General features: G+C 35.6%; 1 protein-coding gene across 2 annotated transcripts in view; it reads right to left on the bottom strand.

Annotated features, from left to right (window-relative positions):
- Nucleotides 1-20,163, bottom strand: part of LOC121423646 (pikachurin-like) — an 81,902-nt gene that overhangs the window by 18,941 nt on the left and 42,798 nt on the right. For both annotated transcript variants that reach the window (XM_041619060.1, XM_041619061.1), the window contains 2 exons: nt 5,679-5,883; nt 162-306 (listed from right to left, as the gene is read on the bottom strand). In XM_041619060.1, coding sequence (XP_041474994.1) covers nt 162-306; nt 5,679-5,883 — 350 coding nt within the window. The remainder of the gene's footprint in view (nt 1-161; nt 307-5,678; nt 5,884-20,163) is intronic.

The raw sequence follows: 20,163 nt of genomic DNA, 5'->3' as shown, positions 1-20,163 counted from the left end.
ATTGATCCCACGAGCAATTGTAAAAGCCCCCTTATATATCAATGTAGGATGGCGCAGTTATCAATAGAAAGACACCCGTAAAAAACAAATATTTTTATTTCTTGTTGATCTGAGAACGCTTTTGTTGTAAATGTTATCGAAGTGTAAGTGAGAGAACTTACCGGTGTGCTTCCCCGGACAATTTGAGCATCGTCGAGTTGAAGCCAACCTTTTCGATGGTCTCTCCCGATCTTGAGTGTGTGCCACTTGTAGAGGCTAACACTGTTTTCACTGGTGATCACGGCAGCACCCTGGCCGCAGTCAAACCTGATGGCAAAGATAATGATATAATAGTTATCATAATAATACCGAATTTACTAACAAAATGAAGAACAAAGAAAAAGCAGCCTACCTGAGAAGTAAAAAAAAAGAGAATAAAGGAATACTGATCATTTTACTTCAGTGGTGGAAGTGGTGGTGTGTTGATGATGACAATGACAATGTTGGTCATGCTGGAGGCAGTTATGGTGGGTCTGGTAGTGGTGGTGGTGACGATGATGATGATTATAATGAATGTAGTGGTGGTGATGGTGGTGGTGGTGATGATGATGATAATGAATGTAGTCATGGTGATGGTGATGATGATGACGATGAAGGTGATGATGATGATGATAATGGGGATGATGATGATGATGATAATGGGGATAATGACAATGTTAAAGTGGTGGTGATGACCATGAAAATGATAAAGGTGATGATGGTGATGACAATGATAATGCTGATGATGATGATAATGATGATGTGGCTGTAGTTCTAGTGATGCATGTAATAGTTGCAACAATAATAAAATGATGTGGTTCTTAATAAAAGGCCAACAGGCAACTGGATAAAAAGAGTAAAGAGGAGAGAAAGTGTGACAGAAACAGAGACTAACTTTCTTTCAATCCATAGAAACAAAATATAGGAAACCCTTTCTCAGAAACACTTTGAAGGAGGACAGATACTTGTCACCTGAATTATTTAATTTTTCACTTTCTCAAAGACACCTCTGACAATCCAACACTTCTACGGTAGGCCGACAGTGTAATAGAATCTCTTTACAAATTCGTACAGATTGATTTTATCGATTCATTTTGGGGGTATCCAAGGCCAATTCCAGAGTCATTCCGAGGGAGGAATAAAGAGAAATCCTGCTAACCGTCCGGCTCTCCACAATTAAAGAATTCAAGCGTGAGGGGCGTGTTCTGTAAACACACTCCGGGCGATGCGGCGGCGACTCTTCCCCCTAAGTTCTACACGATCTGTCAGAGTTCAGACGTGCGTGCAGAACGTGCAAACCATCTTGGAGCCAAATTTTATTGATCTGTTTCTTGGTACATCTCCCTTTTTATACCATCTCAGTGGTCATTAGCAAAATTATACAACAATATTTATACATCTCAAAATGTGAGAACAGAGATATACAGTATAGTGGAGGGGGTCATTTAACAACTTGTGATTGAAAGTAATATCAATTCTTTGATATGATAATGTATTGAATAATTTCACTTTATCTTGTATCTCTGAATATTTATGATAATAAGAGCATTAAGTGAGGGCAAAAGGTCATAAACAATTATCAAAATTGTAACAGGAGGTCATGGGTTCTATCCCTGAGTCATGCCAGAGATTTTAAAAATGTTACATTCTGACTGCTTGTAAGGTGCTTGACATTTGAGAATGGAGAAGGGTATTATTATTACTATTGTCATCATCATCATCATCAATGCCGTCATCATCATCATCATCACCATCATCATCATCATCATCACCATCATCATCATCATCACCACTATCATCATCATCATCACCATCATCATCATCATCATCATCACCATCAACATCAAAATCATCATCATCATCAACATCATCATCATCACCATCGCCATCACCATCATCATCATCATCACCATCATCACCATCATCATCACCATCACCATCATTATCATCATCATCATCATCACCACCATCACAATCATCATCATCCTCACCATCACCATCATCATCATCATTATCCTCACCATCACCATCATCATCATCATTATGATCACCAACATCATCATCATCATCATCACAATCATCATCGTCATCACCATTATTATTATTCAAATAGAAACTGCTAATATTAGAGCACAAGTTCTAATAGTGGCCATCCATTGAATGCCTCTGTTCTGTTTATACAAGTACAGAATACCGTTGCACCATGAAGAGGAGCCCTAGAATGTTTAGGTAGGCTTGTTACGAATGCTGAAATCCAATTAAAGGACTGTTAATAGAGCGACAGGGATTGTATTCAATCGCATGTCTATGTTAAAATATGCCACTGCCGTAGTCCGGTGACTGCAATATTGTTAGATCTACATGTATGACAGAAGTCATAGCGTTCTCTGTCTATCTTTGTTTATTTTTATAACTGGATTAACCCAATCCCCTGGTTAATCTATAGCACTCTTTTATATCACTATTTCTTTTTAACTACATCATATGTAAATTAGTCATACTGTCCATATATAATCTACATACTACTGCATTGTGATATTTGCAATTTAAATCTGTCAAATTTGGCCAAGCTTTGAGAAGAATGGTCTAGAAAACCGCAACACCCACACGATAACTGGACTTTGCTTGTCTGACATTTACTCTTGATTTTTTTTTTAATATAAGTCATTTACGGAGCCTTGCAAGTACAATGAATGGTATTGATAAACTTGACTTCACAGATGTGGACATAAATCCATCCGCCTCCAGTTTTAAATCGCAAAGAGGAATTCATGTCAATTTGGGCTATTGAGTCAGTGTATTGATGATTCATATAGGCACCAATATAATTACAATCCATTATCAAAGTATAATATCTTCCTTTGTAAGTCAGCCTACCACAGTTTGGCATCAATTGGTGTATATGCCAGGGATTATACATAAGAATTGAAAATAAAGAATATTTATTGGGATAATGATAGAATTGTGGTGATAGACAACAATGGCCTGAGGTGGAATACTCCTCTGGAATGGTAAAAGGGAAGTAAGTGACAAATGTTCAGTTTTGGACCATGGAATTATGTATCAATGTTTTGAAAATGAATGAATAAAAAAAACAGTAAAAAGTGAATTTGCAAAGATTTTACATAGTTTAAAGAAGTGGATAGTTCGAAACAAAAGCAATTGTTGACATTGATCCTGCAAAACTCAGTATACTACCATATTAAATGGAAACAACTTTTAGCAAGAAAACTCAACAATGGGACGTCATGATTTGAAGTTTGAAAATTCAGTCATATAAAGCATGAGATGTGCATAGTTTGCGGTCTGTTGACATTCTCAGCAGTCCTAGAAATTCGATCTACATGAAAATCCTGTATTTGTGTTCCGTGGAATTTCAAGACTAATTTCTTGAAATTATGTACATGTAGAGTCATTCTAATTTACTAAACATCTGTGTTTGAACCCGGAATGAAATCTAATGTATCAGTACTTATCATTAAAAGCGATATATCAGGCAAACACTCATGGCATAAACATTAACATCCGTACACAAAACATTTTGTTCATAGGGAAATATCACTTTTGTTACTTGCTTCCTTTTTGCAATTGGAGGGCTGAATAGTTTGTTAACCTTGGCTTTGATATGGAATGAAAGGATCCATGGAGGGGTAATAAAGACTCTTTTGACGGGGTACGAAAGGCCCTATAGTGGGGTAATAAACCCAATCTATGACGGATACTAGTGACGCATCTGCTATGAAGGAAAAGAAGAGATATTATATGTGAACATGATAGCCAGTGTGTGCCAACGTTTGGTTAGTAAGCCTTCTTATCAATTAATTACAATTCTTGATATAAATAAATTATTTAGTGTTGTCAAGAAATGACAATTCTTGATGTAAAAATAGGATTAACTGATAAAATGGCTTGCAATATATACAATGGCGTATGCTGATATGTGTGAAAGCCCCTTGAACGGATACTGATATTGCATTATATCAAATAGCTTATTGGAATTTTAAGGATAGTTCATGGGCTCTACTGTGTATGCAATTGATAGAATGATATGATTCACAAGAATCTTAAATGATACCACTTTATCACTAAAAAATATGCTTACATTTCAGTGCAAGAATGAAAAATTATGATATTCAAAGACTTTTTCCTTTGAAGAAAAAAGGAAATGTTTTTCTTTATATAACAATCATCCCTGGCGGACAACACCAAATGCCTAAAATATTTTGTTATTATGTGAAGAGAACTGAAAAACAATGTCTTTTGGAAAAAGGTCAAGCTGGCTTAGTATGGATTTTCAACCAATTTTCCAAAAAGCATGAAATATGGTTTCACTCCTAAGTGCAAAGAAAGGCTCTGCATAATTCATCATGAACATCTTTCAATTTCAAACGAAATCTGACATCCAAAAAGCTGCTGGATATGCGGGGGTTTGGAATATGAACTTTAGGTCTTTTTTAAGTCAGAGCTCATTGTAATCCACGACAAGGAAAGGATTTCAATGTTGGGATAGGCAACAGTTTGGCTGACACTGAGTAAAGATCTTACTTTTGAGTGAATTTAGGATATGAAAGATTATAATTGCCTTTTGGAGGCGTAAGAATAGGATTAGCAACCACATGCAATGACATCATAATGGTTTTCTTCTCAAGGCTAAAACCACAAGTAACTTTGTGCGATGTTAAAAGCCATTCACAGAAGATACAGAATAAAGGGATTCTTGCAAGTAGGGTGTGATTTATCTCATTCCTTTTAATTCCCCACATCTTTCCCCAGGCAAAAGTTGACATTCAGGTTCTCAAAGGTAGCAGATAAAGCTTCACAAAGCTAAATGGATTGATATTTTACTGCCAATCTACTATTGTATCATGAGTAGTAGCTGAAATGTCATGTACAAACTTCTGGGCACATTAAAGTTATATAAAAAAAGAACATACTCTATAATGGAAGCCTGAACAAGGCGGCTACTTCAAATGAAACCTCAATAGTAATACTAACCATGCTCTCCTAAAAAATGATGAATTGTAAAATTCCACACAGGCTTAGTTAACACACATTACAGATGATTAATTTAATGAATCAAATTGAATATACCACAAAGAACAAGGCAAAAGCGATTTTGTGTCTTGCCCACTGATGAAAATAACCAGAAATATTGTTATTTGCGAGGGCATGCAACAGAATTGTATCGAAACTTCATTGTGAAATGACTGGGATGGAATAACACTTGTCATAATAGCCTTGCTCGTAAACTTTAATGTTGACCTGAAAATGACCTTTGACCTAACCATGTGACCTCCGACTGCAGCATGACATGCAGGTCGCTTAAGTCCATCTACCATCCAAGTTTGGTTGAAAAGTGACTTATGGTTGAAGAGTTAGGTGTCATAAGAGAGTCTTGCATGTAAACTTTAACGTTGACCTGAAAATGCCCTTTGACGTTACCATGTTACCTCCGACTGCAGCATAACATGCAAAGTCCCCCAAGTCCATCTTCCATTCAAGTTTGGTTGAAAAGTGACTTACGGTTATGGAGTTATGTGTCATTAGATTTCTGACAGACAACATTTGGATCCTTAAATCTCGCCTTCACTTCTGGTGAGTGAGACAAAAATGAATCAAATTCTTGGTAAAACAAAGAAAAAGAGAAAAGTGGGACCTACCTGAAGACTGCCTTTCCATTGACCAGCCCTATGGCTATGTAGTCTCCTTTACCGTCCTCCTCTTGGCTAGCAAAGAGCAGTCTCCCGTTGAGAGACTCTGGCTTGAAGGAGATGGTTATGAAGAAAGACTGGTATAACTTGTATGCTGGTACCGGCATCGAGAGGTAGGAATTGCCATAGAAACGTGGGAAGCGGATTTTTAGAGCTGAATGTGGAGATATAAGACAGAGAAAAGTATTAAGGATGAGAACTAGTAGCAGTAGTAGTAGAAGTAGTAGCAGTAATTAGAGAAAAAGCAGAAGTAGTTGTTGTTGTAGTAGTAGTAGTTGTAGTAGCAACAGCAGCAGCAGCAACTGCAGCAGTAGTTGATCTAATCGTTGTTGTAGTAGTAGTAATAGAAGAAGAAGTAGTAGTAGTAGTAATAGTAATGGTAGTAGTATAGGTAGTAGATGTTATTGCAGAAGTAAAAGTACACATACTACAACAACAACTACTACTACTACTACTATTACTATTACTACTACTACTACTACTACTAATACTACTACTTGTAATAGTAGTACATGTAGTAGTAGCAGTACAAATAGTAGACGTAATATTAGTAATAATATCGTACTAGTAGTAGGAGGAGTAGGAGTAGAATTAGTAGTATTATTGGTAGTAGTAGTAGTAGTAGTAGTAGTAGTAGTAGTAGTAGCAGTAGCAGCAGTAGTAGTAGTAGTAGTAGTAGTAGCAGCAGTAGTAGTAATAGGAATATCATACAAATAGCAAACAAATCACATAAAAAACCTGTGTTTCCCTGATAAAAATTAAAACATCTTAAACTTGATCTACGTTAGATGTGAAAGTAGGGCAAAGTTTCAATTTTCTAGATTTCTGCTAAAATGGTGATAATTGAACTGTGAACTGACAACTTCATATACAATTTTCTTCTTTCAGACCACTTTAACCAATGTCCCTTATAAATCTACAAAAATTGATCTGAAAAATTCCTGTTCCTTATAACTCCTAATATTAAAATATACAAGACTCAATACATGACAAAGGAAATAAAATGTCTGTTTAATGATACTGAACTGACATATCATTAAGAAAGTTAATAAATCTTGCCATATAAAAAACAAAAGTTGCTACATTATTTTGACTATTCTGCCCCTTAAATTCTATATTCATTAGAATTACAAGTTGCTAATTACTTCAACTAAATTTCAACCTCAATCTATTTTCAGAAAGCAATGCTAGCTATATAGCTAGTTCATCGACATCCAGAAAGTCATGGAGTTTGGGGATGGGAAGTTAATAATACAGGATTTCATTACTTTGGGCTTCATTTGCTTTTAAATCCAGTAGATTGATAGAATTACCTCACAGACGAAAAGTAATCATTCCCCGAATTAAATTCATTTTGTGTGTTTAGTTTAAAGCAATCAAATTTGCAAGACCCTCTGTTCGAAATAAATGAGGAAGAAATGAGATAACAAACTGCTTCTTCAGATTTCATTACGGACTTTACGGCGTTGCCAATTTGACCAGATATTGAAGGAATGTGGACGCCGTAATAAAAATGTGATCCTGGCCGCACCATTAGAGGAATGGGTAATTGGGTTTCAGGCGAAACACAGTTTATCTTTTCATCTTTATGATTAAATGATTTGGCGCTTTCAAATGCTTTCAAGGATGAGATTATACTTTTTATGGAATTCATATGGCCTCAGGTGTCCATCTGATATTGTGGTTAGATTTTAGATAAGTTCAAACGTCTTCTGTGCAGTAATTTACTGACCACATATCACAACATCTGACCACTCCAAGGAGTTCATGTAGATAAGAACAGATAAAGAAGAAATGATACATTTGACCATCAAGATAGAATTGACTATATTTCAGGGACAAAGAGATCACTATTTTCCTGTAAACTGAAAAACAACACATACAATAAAGGTAGAATGTTGAATGTGGTAGGGAAAGGGGCATTTTTCTGAAATAAGGAACTATTTACATTGAAAATTGTTCATCAAAATTTTCAATAATGGAAAACAACATATCGTTTCCTTTAAATATTTATGGCTTCTGCATGATATCATTTTATCTTTACAATTACATATTTGTAGCTTCTGTGTAATTTCCAACTCTCCAAAAATGTCAAAGAAAGGAAATCCCCTTTATAACATTGGTCTATGTGAATGAAAATGAAAAGACTCCACAAACAAAACCATTTTAAAGTTAATTTGATGGGAAATATCAATTTATGTTGAATCAGCTAAAATTCACAATTAGACTCAAATGCTTTGTGGTGACTATCTTGTCAAAAAGGTTCTCCAACTTCACGATAATCTAATTCAGAAGACTATAACCCCATATTGATTCGCCTCACATAGAAAACCTTTGAAAGAAATCAATATGATTTGGTAAGTGTTACATAAAAACCAATTATCCTTCCCCTGTAAGTAAATTTATTGCATAAGAGTAGACGAGAATGATACGGCAAACATGCAAACACACATCATCCATGAAACGCATCCTATTCTGTCTATCACCTCTCCGGCTCTCTATCTCTACATTACTTGGGCAAATAACGCCAAAGTTTGTTTTTCAATTATCATCTCTTCCTCATTGCCGGATACGTGCTTTCTCTCTAAATTGGCCTCCTGTGGTAGACTGATGATCTGGTGTGGATGATGGGTAGTCTTTTCACAAGGAACACTGCTTTATTTTCTTTCATCAATTGGCAAATAGGTTTGTATGGATGGTGACCGGAGAAAGTATATAGGCGACAATAATGCTGTGTTGAAAATGGTTCTTGTTCCTTTTTATGGTAACAGTTCTGAAATGGACAGAAAATGGGTCTCAAAGTTGAGAACAGTGTGTTAGGTTCTTCATCAGGAGTCTATTTTGCTTTTGTTGTTGTTCATGGAGCTGCCTTAGCTTGCTGGAAGAGTGCTTCATTAAAAACGAGCTTTGGTCATGAAAATAATACATGAATATTTGCAAACTTTATTTGCATTAAAATAATTTACACTGTAAACTTGATATGATTCTAATTTATCAATCCTAGATATCAATCCCAGTCATCACTATTTACTGTGGTCCATGATCTTCACAATATTCTATCTCTCTCGACTTCCAGGCTGCTACGCCTCCGCCCCCCCCCCCCCTCTCTAAATGTATCTTCCCTCCTGGCTTATCCCACACTCTCTTACCCTTACACTTTCCATAAACTATAAATTCTCTTTACATTGCTCATGTATAACTCAAGTTCACTCTTCCTCACTCTTCATCTTGTTCTGCTCTTTTTTCACTCTCTCTCTCTCACCCCTCCTTGCTCCCTCTCTCCCTCTGCCATTCTGTCCCATGGTCGGTGTGTGGTTCACAGACATCCACAATTTATTCAAAACTCACAACCACCCTAAAAGCATCATCCAGAAATGTCACAATCTAAGACACAATTCAACATTTTCCTAAAAACATCCAAACATGCATTCCTCAACTTAATGCAAAGAGCTTCCCTTTCCCCCGATGGTGGTGGCAGCGAATCGGAGATTGCACTCGGAGACTAGGAAATGTCGGCATCGAGATAGAGACCATGTTAAGCGAGAAGTTGATGGAAGGAGGGATGAACTAAATAATCCGGGTTTTAATATTGATCTGTGAGTGAGGATGAGTGTAATGGACTACCCGAGCTAGGATTACAAATGCAGTCCAGCATGAGAGAGAAATGCAAACTACACAATCATAAATGATAAAAACAGAGGATACCCCCTTTATGCTAGTGTACTTTTACACAAGAATATTGATAAAAAAACACTTGTTTTACCTCTATCTCCGGAAGTGGGTCATATGGAAGCTTTCAGTACCAGTTCACTCCCAATGCATTATCCCTAGCTCTTCTCGATGATCGATTTCTTGTTACTGTACAATGTTTAGAACAGTTTGTACGAAAATTGATGATGGCATGCAGATCCCATGCAATTATCCAGCGGTGAGTCGCTACTTTAAGCAGTGTTTTATCATTTTCCATTGCCACTTTTCTTCCCCAACCCTGTATTATAATTAATAGCAAGGACCACCTTTTGTTATTGTGGCTGTTGTTGTTGTTAACCATCAAATGGGATGATAAATATAATGTCTTGAGTTTTACCATGTTATATTTCCATGTATTCTATACCCCTTGGTGTAATAGTTATTCACCATTTCTTTTTATTTCACATATAAACCACCCAAAGGTTTTAGATGACATATTGGACCAAACACAAATAGTGCCATTGGCCTGGGTGCATGAAAATGGATACTTTCAACTTCTGACATATAGATATTTCACCAATTACCCCAAGTGACTCTTCTTTTGTAAAAAGGCTTTTGAATTTAAGAAGAAGAGGAGGGATATTATGAACAGTATCAGACAACGTCAGATTAGCAATTGAAATACGACGACTCGGGGAATGGAAAGAGTTATCTCATGGGTGAATTGAAGGGGATGCGAATGGCCATTAAGGAGGTACATTGTACCTTTTCATATGCCGAGCTATAAATCACTGCTTTCATTGTATACAAACAATGGGCTAAGTGATCTAGAAATATCAAACATCATAATTCATCACCATCCTCAATTTTCTATAAACAATATAGATATTCCACTGACTTTTTGCTCTTTCAGTACTTTTGCGAATAACTGATTAGTCCGAGTGAGATAAACTTCTGAAGATGAAATGGGGATTAAAAGGGGTGAATCATTATCCCAAGAGGGATTTCTCAGTTTAATTTATCAGTTTAAGGGGATTATTTAGCATATAATATTACTATGATGAACAAGTTTATTTTCAATTGGTCTTAATGCCAATTCGTCCAATTACCAACTCGTCAACTATTATTTGGTCCACAATCAATTCGTCCATCAATTCACATGGTCTTATTGCCATTTCTTCCACTCACCATTTTGTCTAATAAACAATTGGTCCAATAGCCATGTAGTCCATAGATAGTAGTCCATGTATTCCATTTGGTCTAATTGGACTAAGTGTTAATTAGGCAAAGTGAATGACAATAACTTGGATATTGACCAACTGGTTATGAGGCAAAGTGGTCAAAGATGAACTAGTGGTTAGATGAAGTGATTATTGGACCAAATGGCTGTTATACAAAATGTTGATGGATGGAATGGCATTATACTAAATGGAGGTAGACCACTGATTAGTGGACGAGTTGGTAATAAACGGATTGGCAATTTACCGATAAAAGTAATTTTTAGGCTTCTGTAAAGAAAATTGTACTACTTTTTAAAATGTTTAATCTAAATATGTATCACTCAACATGGCCATGATCTGGCAAAACTACGTATCTCCTTTTTTGCCATTCCGAGATATTCGAGCTTGAATATTTTACATTGCTTCTTTTGCTTTTCTTGGAAAAGTGGAAAATGGTATATCGATTTTTTTTGTTTTCCTTTGATCTGCGGAACTTATATAAGCTATTGGCACCAAAAACTAGTTGATTTACTCATTTAATCTTCTAATTTTCCACTTTTTTTAAAACATACGCACTTTTGCCTGATAAAATCGATGACACACTCCGAGCTTTTTATCAGGCAAAACTACGTATGTTCTAACTTATCAGGCAAAACTATGTATGTCACAAGGTACGCGGCCGCGTGGCAAATGTTTATCAGGCAAAACTACGTATGTCACAAGGTACGCGGCCGCGTGGCAAATGTTTATCAGGCAAAACTACGTATGTCACAAGGTACGCGGCCGCATGGCAAATGTTTATCAGGCAAAACTACGTATGTCACAAGGTACGCGGCCGCGTGGCAAATGTTTATCAGGCAAAACTACGTATGTCCTACGCATGGCAAAGTTTTATCAGGCAAAACTACGTATCTCTTAAACATTGCGAAATTATCAGGCAAAACTATCCGGTGTCTTTGCCGCGCATTTTTACACATACGCAAAGCACATACGTTACACACATTGAAGCATGCACACACAATCGGCAAACGCATGTGCAGCCGCGGCGGCAGACCATCATGCAGACAGTTAGCTGCGCGTTCGCTCTGCGGTATAATTTACGAGGGCGACCGGTAAAATGCAGAATTTGGGAGATACGTAGTTTTGCCTGATAAATCACCTTCTTCTTTTGCGGCTATTGTTCTGGCAAAACTACGTAAGTAGACTTACATAGTTTTGCCTTTTAATTCTCGTCAAAGCTTGAAAAACTACTTTTGTAAGTCGACTTACGTAGTTCTGCCTTTTAAATTTAGTGATTTTTTAGAGAATTTTACAAAAACTGGGTTTCGAATCTCCCAAAATAATTGGAGTTAGAATTTGAAATTTTGACAGATGAAAGAGCGTATTCAAAATTATAAGAAACACTAAAAAACTGAAAAACGCCAAAAAATGACTTACGTAGTTTTGCCAGATCACGGCCGAACAAATATCAACCATTTAAAACCCACACACCACAGACAGCATTATCGGTGTATATATGAGCTGACCATATATAAGACCATGTAGGATGAGAGTAAGCAGAGGTAAATGAATGGGTGTAGACCTATTCACAATTATAAAAGACTTTATAGAAAAAAGAAGATCATCAGGGTACAACATTAAAAGAGATGACATTTGAGGATGCAACATGACTCACCAAACTATACATATTTAATACATCTCTCGACCATGCTTGATTGAGTGCTCTGCAATACCCAGCAGAATTCAAACCCAACACTTGAAGGATCAATCATGATTTCATGGGCCCTTAAAATAAAACTGCTTCAGAACATTCAAATCTTGATAAAAATGGTGATTTAATACAAGGCAGGCCTTTTTCAAACTGAGGGAGGGAGGTTCCGTAAGTGTGAATCATTCCCAATCCTGAAAAATATCCACTCCCCACAGATCTATTCATGTTGAAACCAAGTTCAGTCTTATCACTGCAATTTTTCTCTTGTAATATGAGATCAATGAACAGATATTATGTCACTGACTGCATGTTAGTAGCATAAAACCCCGTTCTCATTACTGTCCTAAACTAGTTTACAGGAAACTTATTTAGTGGAAACTCGTTTAACGTGTAATGAGAACGGTTGAAGTGGTCTTGGAAGCGATCTTCCAAACTAGTTTGGAAAACCACCTTACAAAGTAGTTTTCAAGATCGCTTTGCCCAATTAAACTTGTTTTAGCGTGAGGACACAACCGTTCTTCGGGAAGCAATCTTCACACTTTTGAGTGCGCTACTCCACACAATATGTATGTAGAATGTCTACACGGCAGTTTTAAATTTCGCGCAAAATATGTCACCCCACAGAGAGCATGAAATCCCGTAGCAACAAGACCACATTACGTGAAGTGGTTCTAACAACCACTTTCGGGTGATCAAATGACGCTACCAAAGCGATTTTTCAAATTGGTTTCCTGAACCAGTTTCCAGTATACTCGTTTTAGAAAGTATAATGAGAACGGGGTCTAGTATTCTCAAATCAATATCATTATTCACAAGACCATTCTTCTTGGAGTATTTGTCGGTCTAATATGTAGGAAAAAAGAGTGGAACATACAACCATTTGTATATTTTCACTCAATGTGAAGGACGTGATTCAGTTTTCTGAAGGACATTTCCTAAAGTTTCATTTATTACCCATATTACACTAATAGCATGCTAGGCCATGCACGAGGCCAAGATTTTTAAAACTCAACCAATGGCTTTAAAGGTTAGAGTCTCATTAACACCTTTCTACTTTAATGGGTTAATATTCCCCCAGAGTAGGCAGATGATAGCTTGGTATCATGTTTCATTTCATTTCATAAATGAGGTTTCCAATCCCGTAACACAGGACCATCGGGACACCTATGTCCTTTCTTCTATCCAACATCCAGAAATGGTTTGTAAAGCAACATGCCCAGAAAAAAGAGTGGAATGCATTTCTTTCGGTGAAATATGAATCAGTGTAATTAACTATCTGCTTTTAGAATCTGGAGGACTGCTTGCTGACACAGTCACAATTCCAGCATAATTGTCTGTATAAATTGAGGATATTTTCAAGCATTTCTTTACAATGGACATGGTTTACATTATAAACTACAGTATTCGCTATTTCAAATATTTCTTTATAATGAATGGTCTACATGAAGGAAAACATCTTTCATCTGTAACAAATATAAAATGGAAATTGCAATATCATTCTGAAAGTGATGAAGCAACAAGACTTCAATATCTATGCACTGATCAAAAGGGTATGTCAGAATTCTCCAAAAGCAGAGATGACATTATATCAAAGAAATCATTGTGCATTTTCTATTTGCCTTAAAAGCTCATGAAATGTCAATCAATAGTGATTTGTCAAATACAATGCAAAATCAATAGCAATTTTTGCCAATTCCACCATAATAAGTGCAGATTAATGCACCACCCAAACGTACAAAATAAAATCATATAAGGGAGATTTCAGCGATAAATCATTTTGCATTTTATATTTAACAAAACTAAAGCTTAAGAAATGTCAATCGTGAGTAACTTGTAAAATGCAATGCAAAATCAATAGCAATTTTGGCCAACTTCCACCATAACACAGACAGATTAATGCACAACTAAAAAAAACCTACAACAGAGATATCACACAGAGATATATCTGCCTTCCTAAAGCCATGGTAATCCACCGAAGAGAGAATATCCAGAATTTCATTCATTTGATTGCCCTAATTTCAATGTACTCACTTCAACAGTAGGATTAGTGACCTAGTTTCACAAAATAGTAATCATTGCAATGAAACCGAAATATCCCCATCCAGGGGCAGATCCAGCAGGATTTTCAAGGGGGGGGGGGGCACATTTTCCCTGAGGAAAATTTGGCAAGCAAGAAAAAAGATCCTCTCCTGTGTTTGAACATCATATTCCCATTAAAAAAATTATGCTGTAACTCTGAAAAGGGGGACACACTTGTATAAAAATAACACACTTATATAAAAATGGCACACTTATATAAACAATATTGAATATGGCTCTCAAAGGAGGGGGGCCACGGGTCGGATGTGCCACCCCCCCACTGGATTTGTGAATCCTTATCATAGTCATTTCTGGATTGGAAAGGATTTTGCATCTAAATCCTCCAATTTGACATACTTTTTAATTTAGAATGATATCTCCTCATGGAAAAAAAATTGCTTGGAAAATGAATACTTGGGGATAATTCATACAACTAATAATTCAAGTTAATAAAAATAACTATAAAACAACTTTTTCATGAATTGGATCACACTTGTTTTTACTCCACCATTTTATTCAATATTCAGTCACACTGCTTCAGAAAAAGGAGCTCATTTAACACATTATGTGTGATAATGAATGTATGAAATTCTTCAAAAGTTCTCACAAAATATCTTTTCATGTTTAAGACAATACTAAAGAAAAGAAAACATCATACTGTGATCAATATACTGAGTGATTTGTCTACTTTCCTTGTAGTTTACGATTAATTAACTGTTTCATTTGACATATTGCATATAAGCTGCCCTGTTATTTTTATTTTGTTGTTATGTAGTGTAGCTTAATTGAAAGTTATTTTTGTTTCTTTCAATTCCCTGTTAGTGTCAAATCTTAAAATTTCTACAGTGCACTTGTTACTTTGAGAGTTGTCACCTCCATTTTATTGTAACTTTTATAAATGTCCTAAAGTAAATTTTGCTTAGCCTTCGGAAATCAATGTTATTGAATAGAATATGTTATCATGCAAAACTTCACAGAAGTCTCCTTTACTTGAGGCATCAAAGCTCATCCTTAAACAGCACATTTGTGTTGCACCAAATCTGAACAGTAAGTACATCCTGTCCTTTTCACATTGAAATTCCCAGATTGGTACCATTTCTCAGCTTCAGATACACTTGATCATGTCTGAATATATGACACATATTTGTACCTGAACTGACATCTTGAGAATTGCTGTTATTTAGGTCAACTCGGTGATGATCCAACAATTCTTGCCTCAGGACATGCTTAACCTGAGGTGGCCATTACAAACACGTGGTGGTTATCAAACCTTATAATTATGGAAAATAATCTAGCCATCACTCAAATATTCAGTTCCATTCTATTCCAAAATATTTCTTTGATCTATTTCCTTCTCTCTCTAACCCTCTCTCTCTACTTCCTCTTTCTTCTCTCCCACTCCCTCTCTTTCTTCTTCAATAAAGTCTTTCACTTCTACTATTCCTTTCTTTTTTTGTTCTTTAGCATCTTATCATCCATTTCTCACTGCCTTAAACTGCCCATTCTCTTTTAAGTCTATATCTCTCTTCTCTCCCTCTCTCTCTCTGGCTAAATATACATTGTCTTTCAATATCTCTTAGCCCCCCCCTTGTCTTTAATTCCATCCATCACTTTTATTATCATTTCTCTCTCTTAAGTAACTCTAAATTAATTATTCTCAAATTATCAACAATTATCTATAAAGCATAATATCTCTTGTCTGTCTGCCTATCTATCTATCCATTTATCTATCTATCTATTTGTGTCTTTCAATCTCTCTCTCTTTTATCCCCAACCCCCCTCTCTCTCTAGCTCATCATTTTCATCAACATCCTCAACTGACATGATCATCAAATTTGCTTCCAAACTGGCGTTCTTGTAACAGATCCGAGACGATGACAAGCTGCTAAATTCCCTTCAACAATATTGATTCCTCAGACTAACCCAATTTGGCAGAGTTTTCGCTCAGGATAAATCTTGCTACGCCTTTCAGAAGTGAAATTGATCATAATAGATAGGCTTCTATGAGATAAGTAATAGATTGAATATGACAATCATGCAATGTTATTAAGTTAACATGATACAATGTTACTAAATTAATGATTGGAAATTAGGCTTGTGGTAGGACTCTAGAAATACTACAGAGTAAGAAGGTAGTAGACAATTTCAAAGTATCATATTCATTCTCAGAGCAAAATGCTGAAGATTTCATCATACTCGGATAACAAATAACAAAGATTTTGAATTTTAAATTTTATCAATATTTTGTGGAAACAATTATACGTACATCATCATTAATATTTATTAGATGGGCTGATGATGTAACATCCCCACTTTCCTTATTTTATCATAAATGTTTCATTTTATCATACATGTGTAAATGATGTGTCTCCATTATGATAAAATAAGTTGCGGCAATAAATAATGAAGCACTTAATCAGTTGTCAATCCAATTGGTTTAGTTCTTAGGAGAAAATGTTTTAATAAACCTAATTTCATATAATAAAAATACAAAAGAACAAGTGGGGATATGATATCATCAGCCCACCTAATGAATATTCATAAAGACATGCCCAGAACTGTTTCACCGGAATAATGCAAATCTTTAAACTTAAATAACTTTATTTTTTATCCGATTTTGATCAAATTTTCAGCATTTAGCTCTGTGAATTCTAAACTATTTATTGAGATATAAATATTTCCAGCCTGGACCATCCCTTTAAAATAAATCTAGATCGGTTGTGAATAGTGACCAGCCGAATATTAGATTAAGATTCAAACCATTAGGATTAAAAAATAAAGCTAAATGATTTGAATTTAAGTCATTTGGGATTTAAAATTTAATCCTAACGATTAAAAATAAATCCAAAATTTGGCTGGTGACCATTCACAGCAGATCTGGATTTATTATAAATCCTCGACATTTAAGGCGACCGCACACCTTACGACTGGTCTACGACCCGATTTTAGAATAAAATGTAGTAGAATTTGATGCTAATATTGAGACTTGGAATATCTTACTGTGTAATGTTCTAAATCATTGTACGAATACCTATGATCGAACTTGTGACTAAGCTATCATTCTTCCTAGAATAAAAGCGACTTCAATATCTAGTCGTAATGACGTCATAATAGTCGTACGATTGGCTACGATTTGAAACTAATTTGGACTTTACTCCAGATAAGGGCTTGCAATCTTTCAAAATGGTTGTGATATTATTATTTCAATTAATTTTAACCTCGAATAAAATGATATGTTCCATTCATTTTTAGAAAATGAGCAAAATGCGATTTGTCCCAAAATCGGGTCGCAGACCAGTCGTAAGGTGTGCGGTTGCCTTTAGAGTGTAATAAAAGTAAATCACTTGAATGCAGAGCAAGTGGAAGAAGACAGGTACGCCTGTCAAGCAACAATTCCCATTATCAAGGCCTATTAATTAATTTGAATGTTTCTATGTCTAATTCTGTTTACATCAATGTAGCTTCAGACAATAATGTGTCAACATCTAATCTCTTAGTATAACTTGCACTCTCTCCCTGTTTACCTGAAAAAAATCTGTTTGGATTCCAGAGACAGTGTTTAACATACTCCCTTCAGACAAAAGAAAATGTGGTGTAAAGAATCAATATTTTTGATACAATTTGTAGACAATATGACAATAATGTCACAAACAACCATCATTTCCATTGATCATTCATCCATTTAAGTATTCTTAGAATTACATATATATTAGGGTGCGACTTACAGTCAAGACACAATTGTTTTTTCTGCTCAATTCACATACAATATTAAAAGCATTGTATTGTTTTAATGTCTTACTGTTTCAATGTAACTCTATCATGGTGTAGCCGCTTTGGAGCCAGGGAGTAAGAGAAAAGGCATACAATGTGTTCAATCAACCTAAAATCAATCAAAAAATAGAAGCCTTTAGACTCAAAATTTCTTTGCATGTCTGATCATTCATGGAGAAATTAAATTTTTTATTTGTCTTCATATCTTGTATCTTGTTTGCAACAGATTCATTTGATACTTTTAAAGATAAATTCCAGTTCTGGTAACAATCTCAAAATGACTTTTTACAGAATCTAATATAATGACCACCCAAGTGTCTGTTTGTATGAATAAAAAATATGTGCCAAAGGATTCTGGAAGAAATTGTGTAACTGCTGAGAAATAAGCAAAATAAGCGCGGATTCGGTCACTTCCGTCGGGTCTTTATTCCAGCAATAATAATACACTGTCCCACGTGTGCCTATCTGTGTTGGTGATCTTCAGTGTGAACATTTTTCAGCGTAGATTTCAAGATTTCACAAAGTTCAGTTTATGTAACTGTACCAGATCTAGATCCTTGATGATATACTGACAATTAAGCCTGGTTTTACAGACTTTCTCATGAAATCAGTGTTTACTGCAACTATACTGGCATTTATCTTTAAACTATGAATGCTCAAAATACTGAATCTCGTAGTGTGAATGTGACAAGTGTTTCAGTTTGTAGGTCAGGATCTGGGATGAAAGTGCAGTAGCGTGTCTCATTCTCTATGCACCATTAACCTCCTATATAGAGAATTGACATGGGCCTATTCTCACAGGTTTCCGTGGCGATGGAGCAAACTTCAAGATGGTGAAAATGAAATTAAGTCAGTCACTTTGAAAGCAGGTGCTTGTGTTTTTTCAACCTTAAGTGGGTCCCCATTGTTAGGAGGAAGATAGAAGAAAGTTTATGTCTGAACTGACCGTTGAAGCGATGTCCTTTTACACCTTAATGGACAAATCTAAGATCAATTTCTACTTGGTAAGATATTTTAACAACTTAACACCAAGACCCTCAGCTTATCAATTAATCGGCGGGCTGATTTTGATAATTGATCATACTCAATAATCGATAGAATTAATTGTAGAAATCAGTCCTACAATCAATCCTTAAGCTCTATGACACAGGGTCCTGATGAAACAATCACTTCCATATACCTTCCTTCATGAAGATACAATCAAATTTACAATCTTTTGCAAATATTCAGCACATGATGTTCCATAGACCTATGAAACAAGATAAGACCTTGCATTTTAAAGTGCGCAGAAGTTCTGTCTCTCCTTTTTGCTTCATAAAGGTAAGTTAATCTCCACATTTACCCCATTTTAGAAGAGTTTTTAATAAATCACAATCTAAATCCATGTATAACCTATTCCTTTATTTTTTTGAAATAATGCCCCAAATGTCTATTTCACAGTGTTATTAGACTTATTCAAGAATATACTTTTATAAGAATGAATATTTTTCAAGGGATTCAGTTTCATTCCCTCAAAAAAAAAATGTGCAAAAAACTCAGATAACTGGAGCCAATTTCTTACTTCAGCCTTTTTGCAACAATCGATGCTCTAGATATACCTTGTTTCTGCGCATGTACATGGACAGGGGAAGTATACATGAAAACTTCATCATATTTCAGGATTTTTAATATTGCAAAAAAAGATGAAAAATTAATAACCCTCATGTCCCTATGAGACAAAAGTTATATACATCAAACCGTTACAAAAGTGCGTAGTATTCTTTTCCTCAAAGTAGATAGTAGGTAGTATAAAGGATATCAATTTGCAAGGCTTTCTTTTGAGATGGAAGTCCAGCAATGGTTTTCTAATTAACGAAGGTCAAAGTCTTTATATGAAGATGGGGGATGCAAGTTCACTTGCTGACCTAGCTCTGGATTAGGGTTATGAATAGAATTATTGAGCTACGATCAATCAATTTTTCAT

The sequence above is a fragment of the Lytechinus variegatus genome, chromosome 11 (assembly GCF_018143015.1).
Source record: "Lytechinus variegatus isolate NC3 chromosome 11, Lvar_3.0, whole genome shotgun sequence".
NCBI lineage: Eukaryota > Metazoa > Echinodermata > Echinoidea > Temnopleuroida > Toxopneustidae > Lytechinus > Lytechinus variegatus.
The sequence above is the reverse complement of the archived record's forward strand: the minus strand, read 5'-3'. Positions and strand labels throughout refer to the sequence as shown.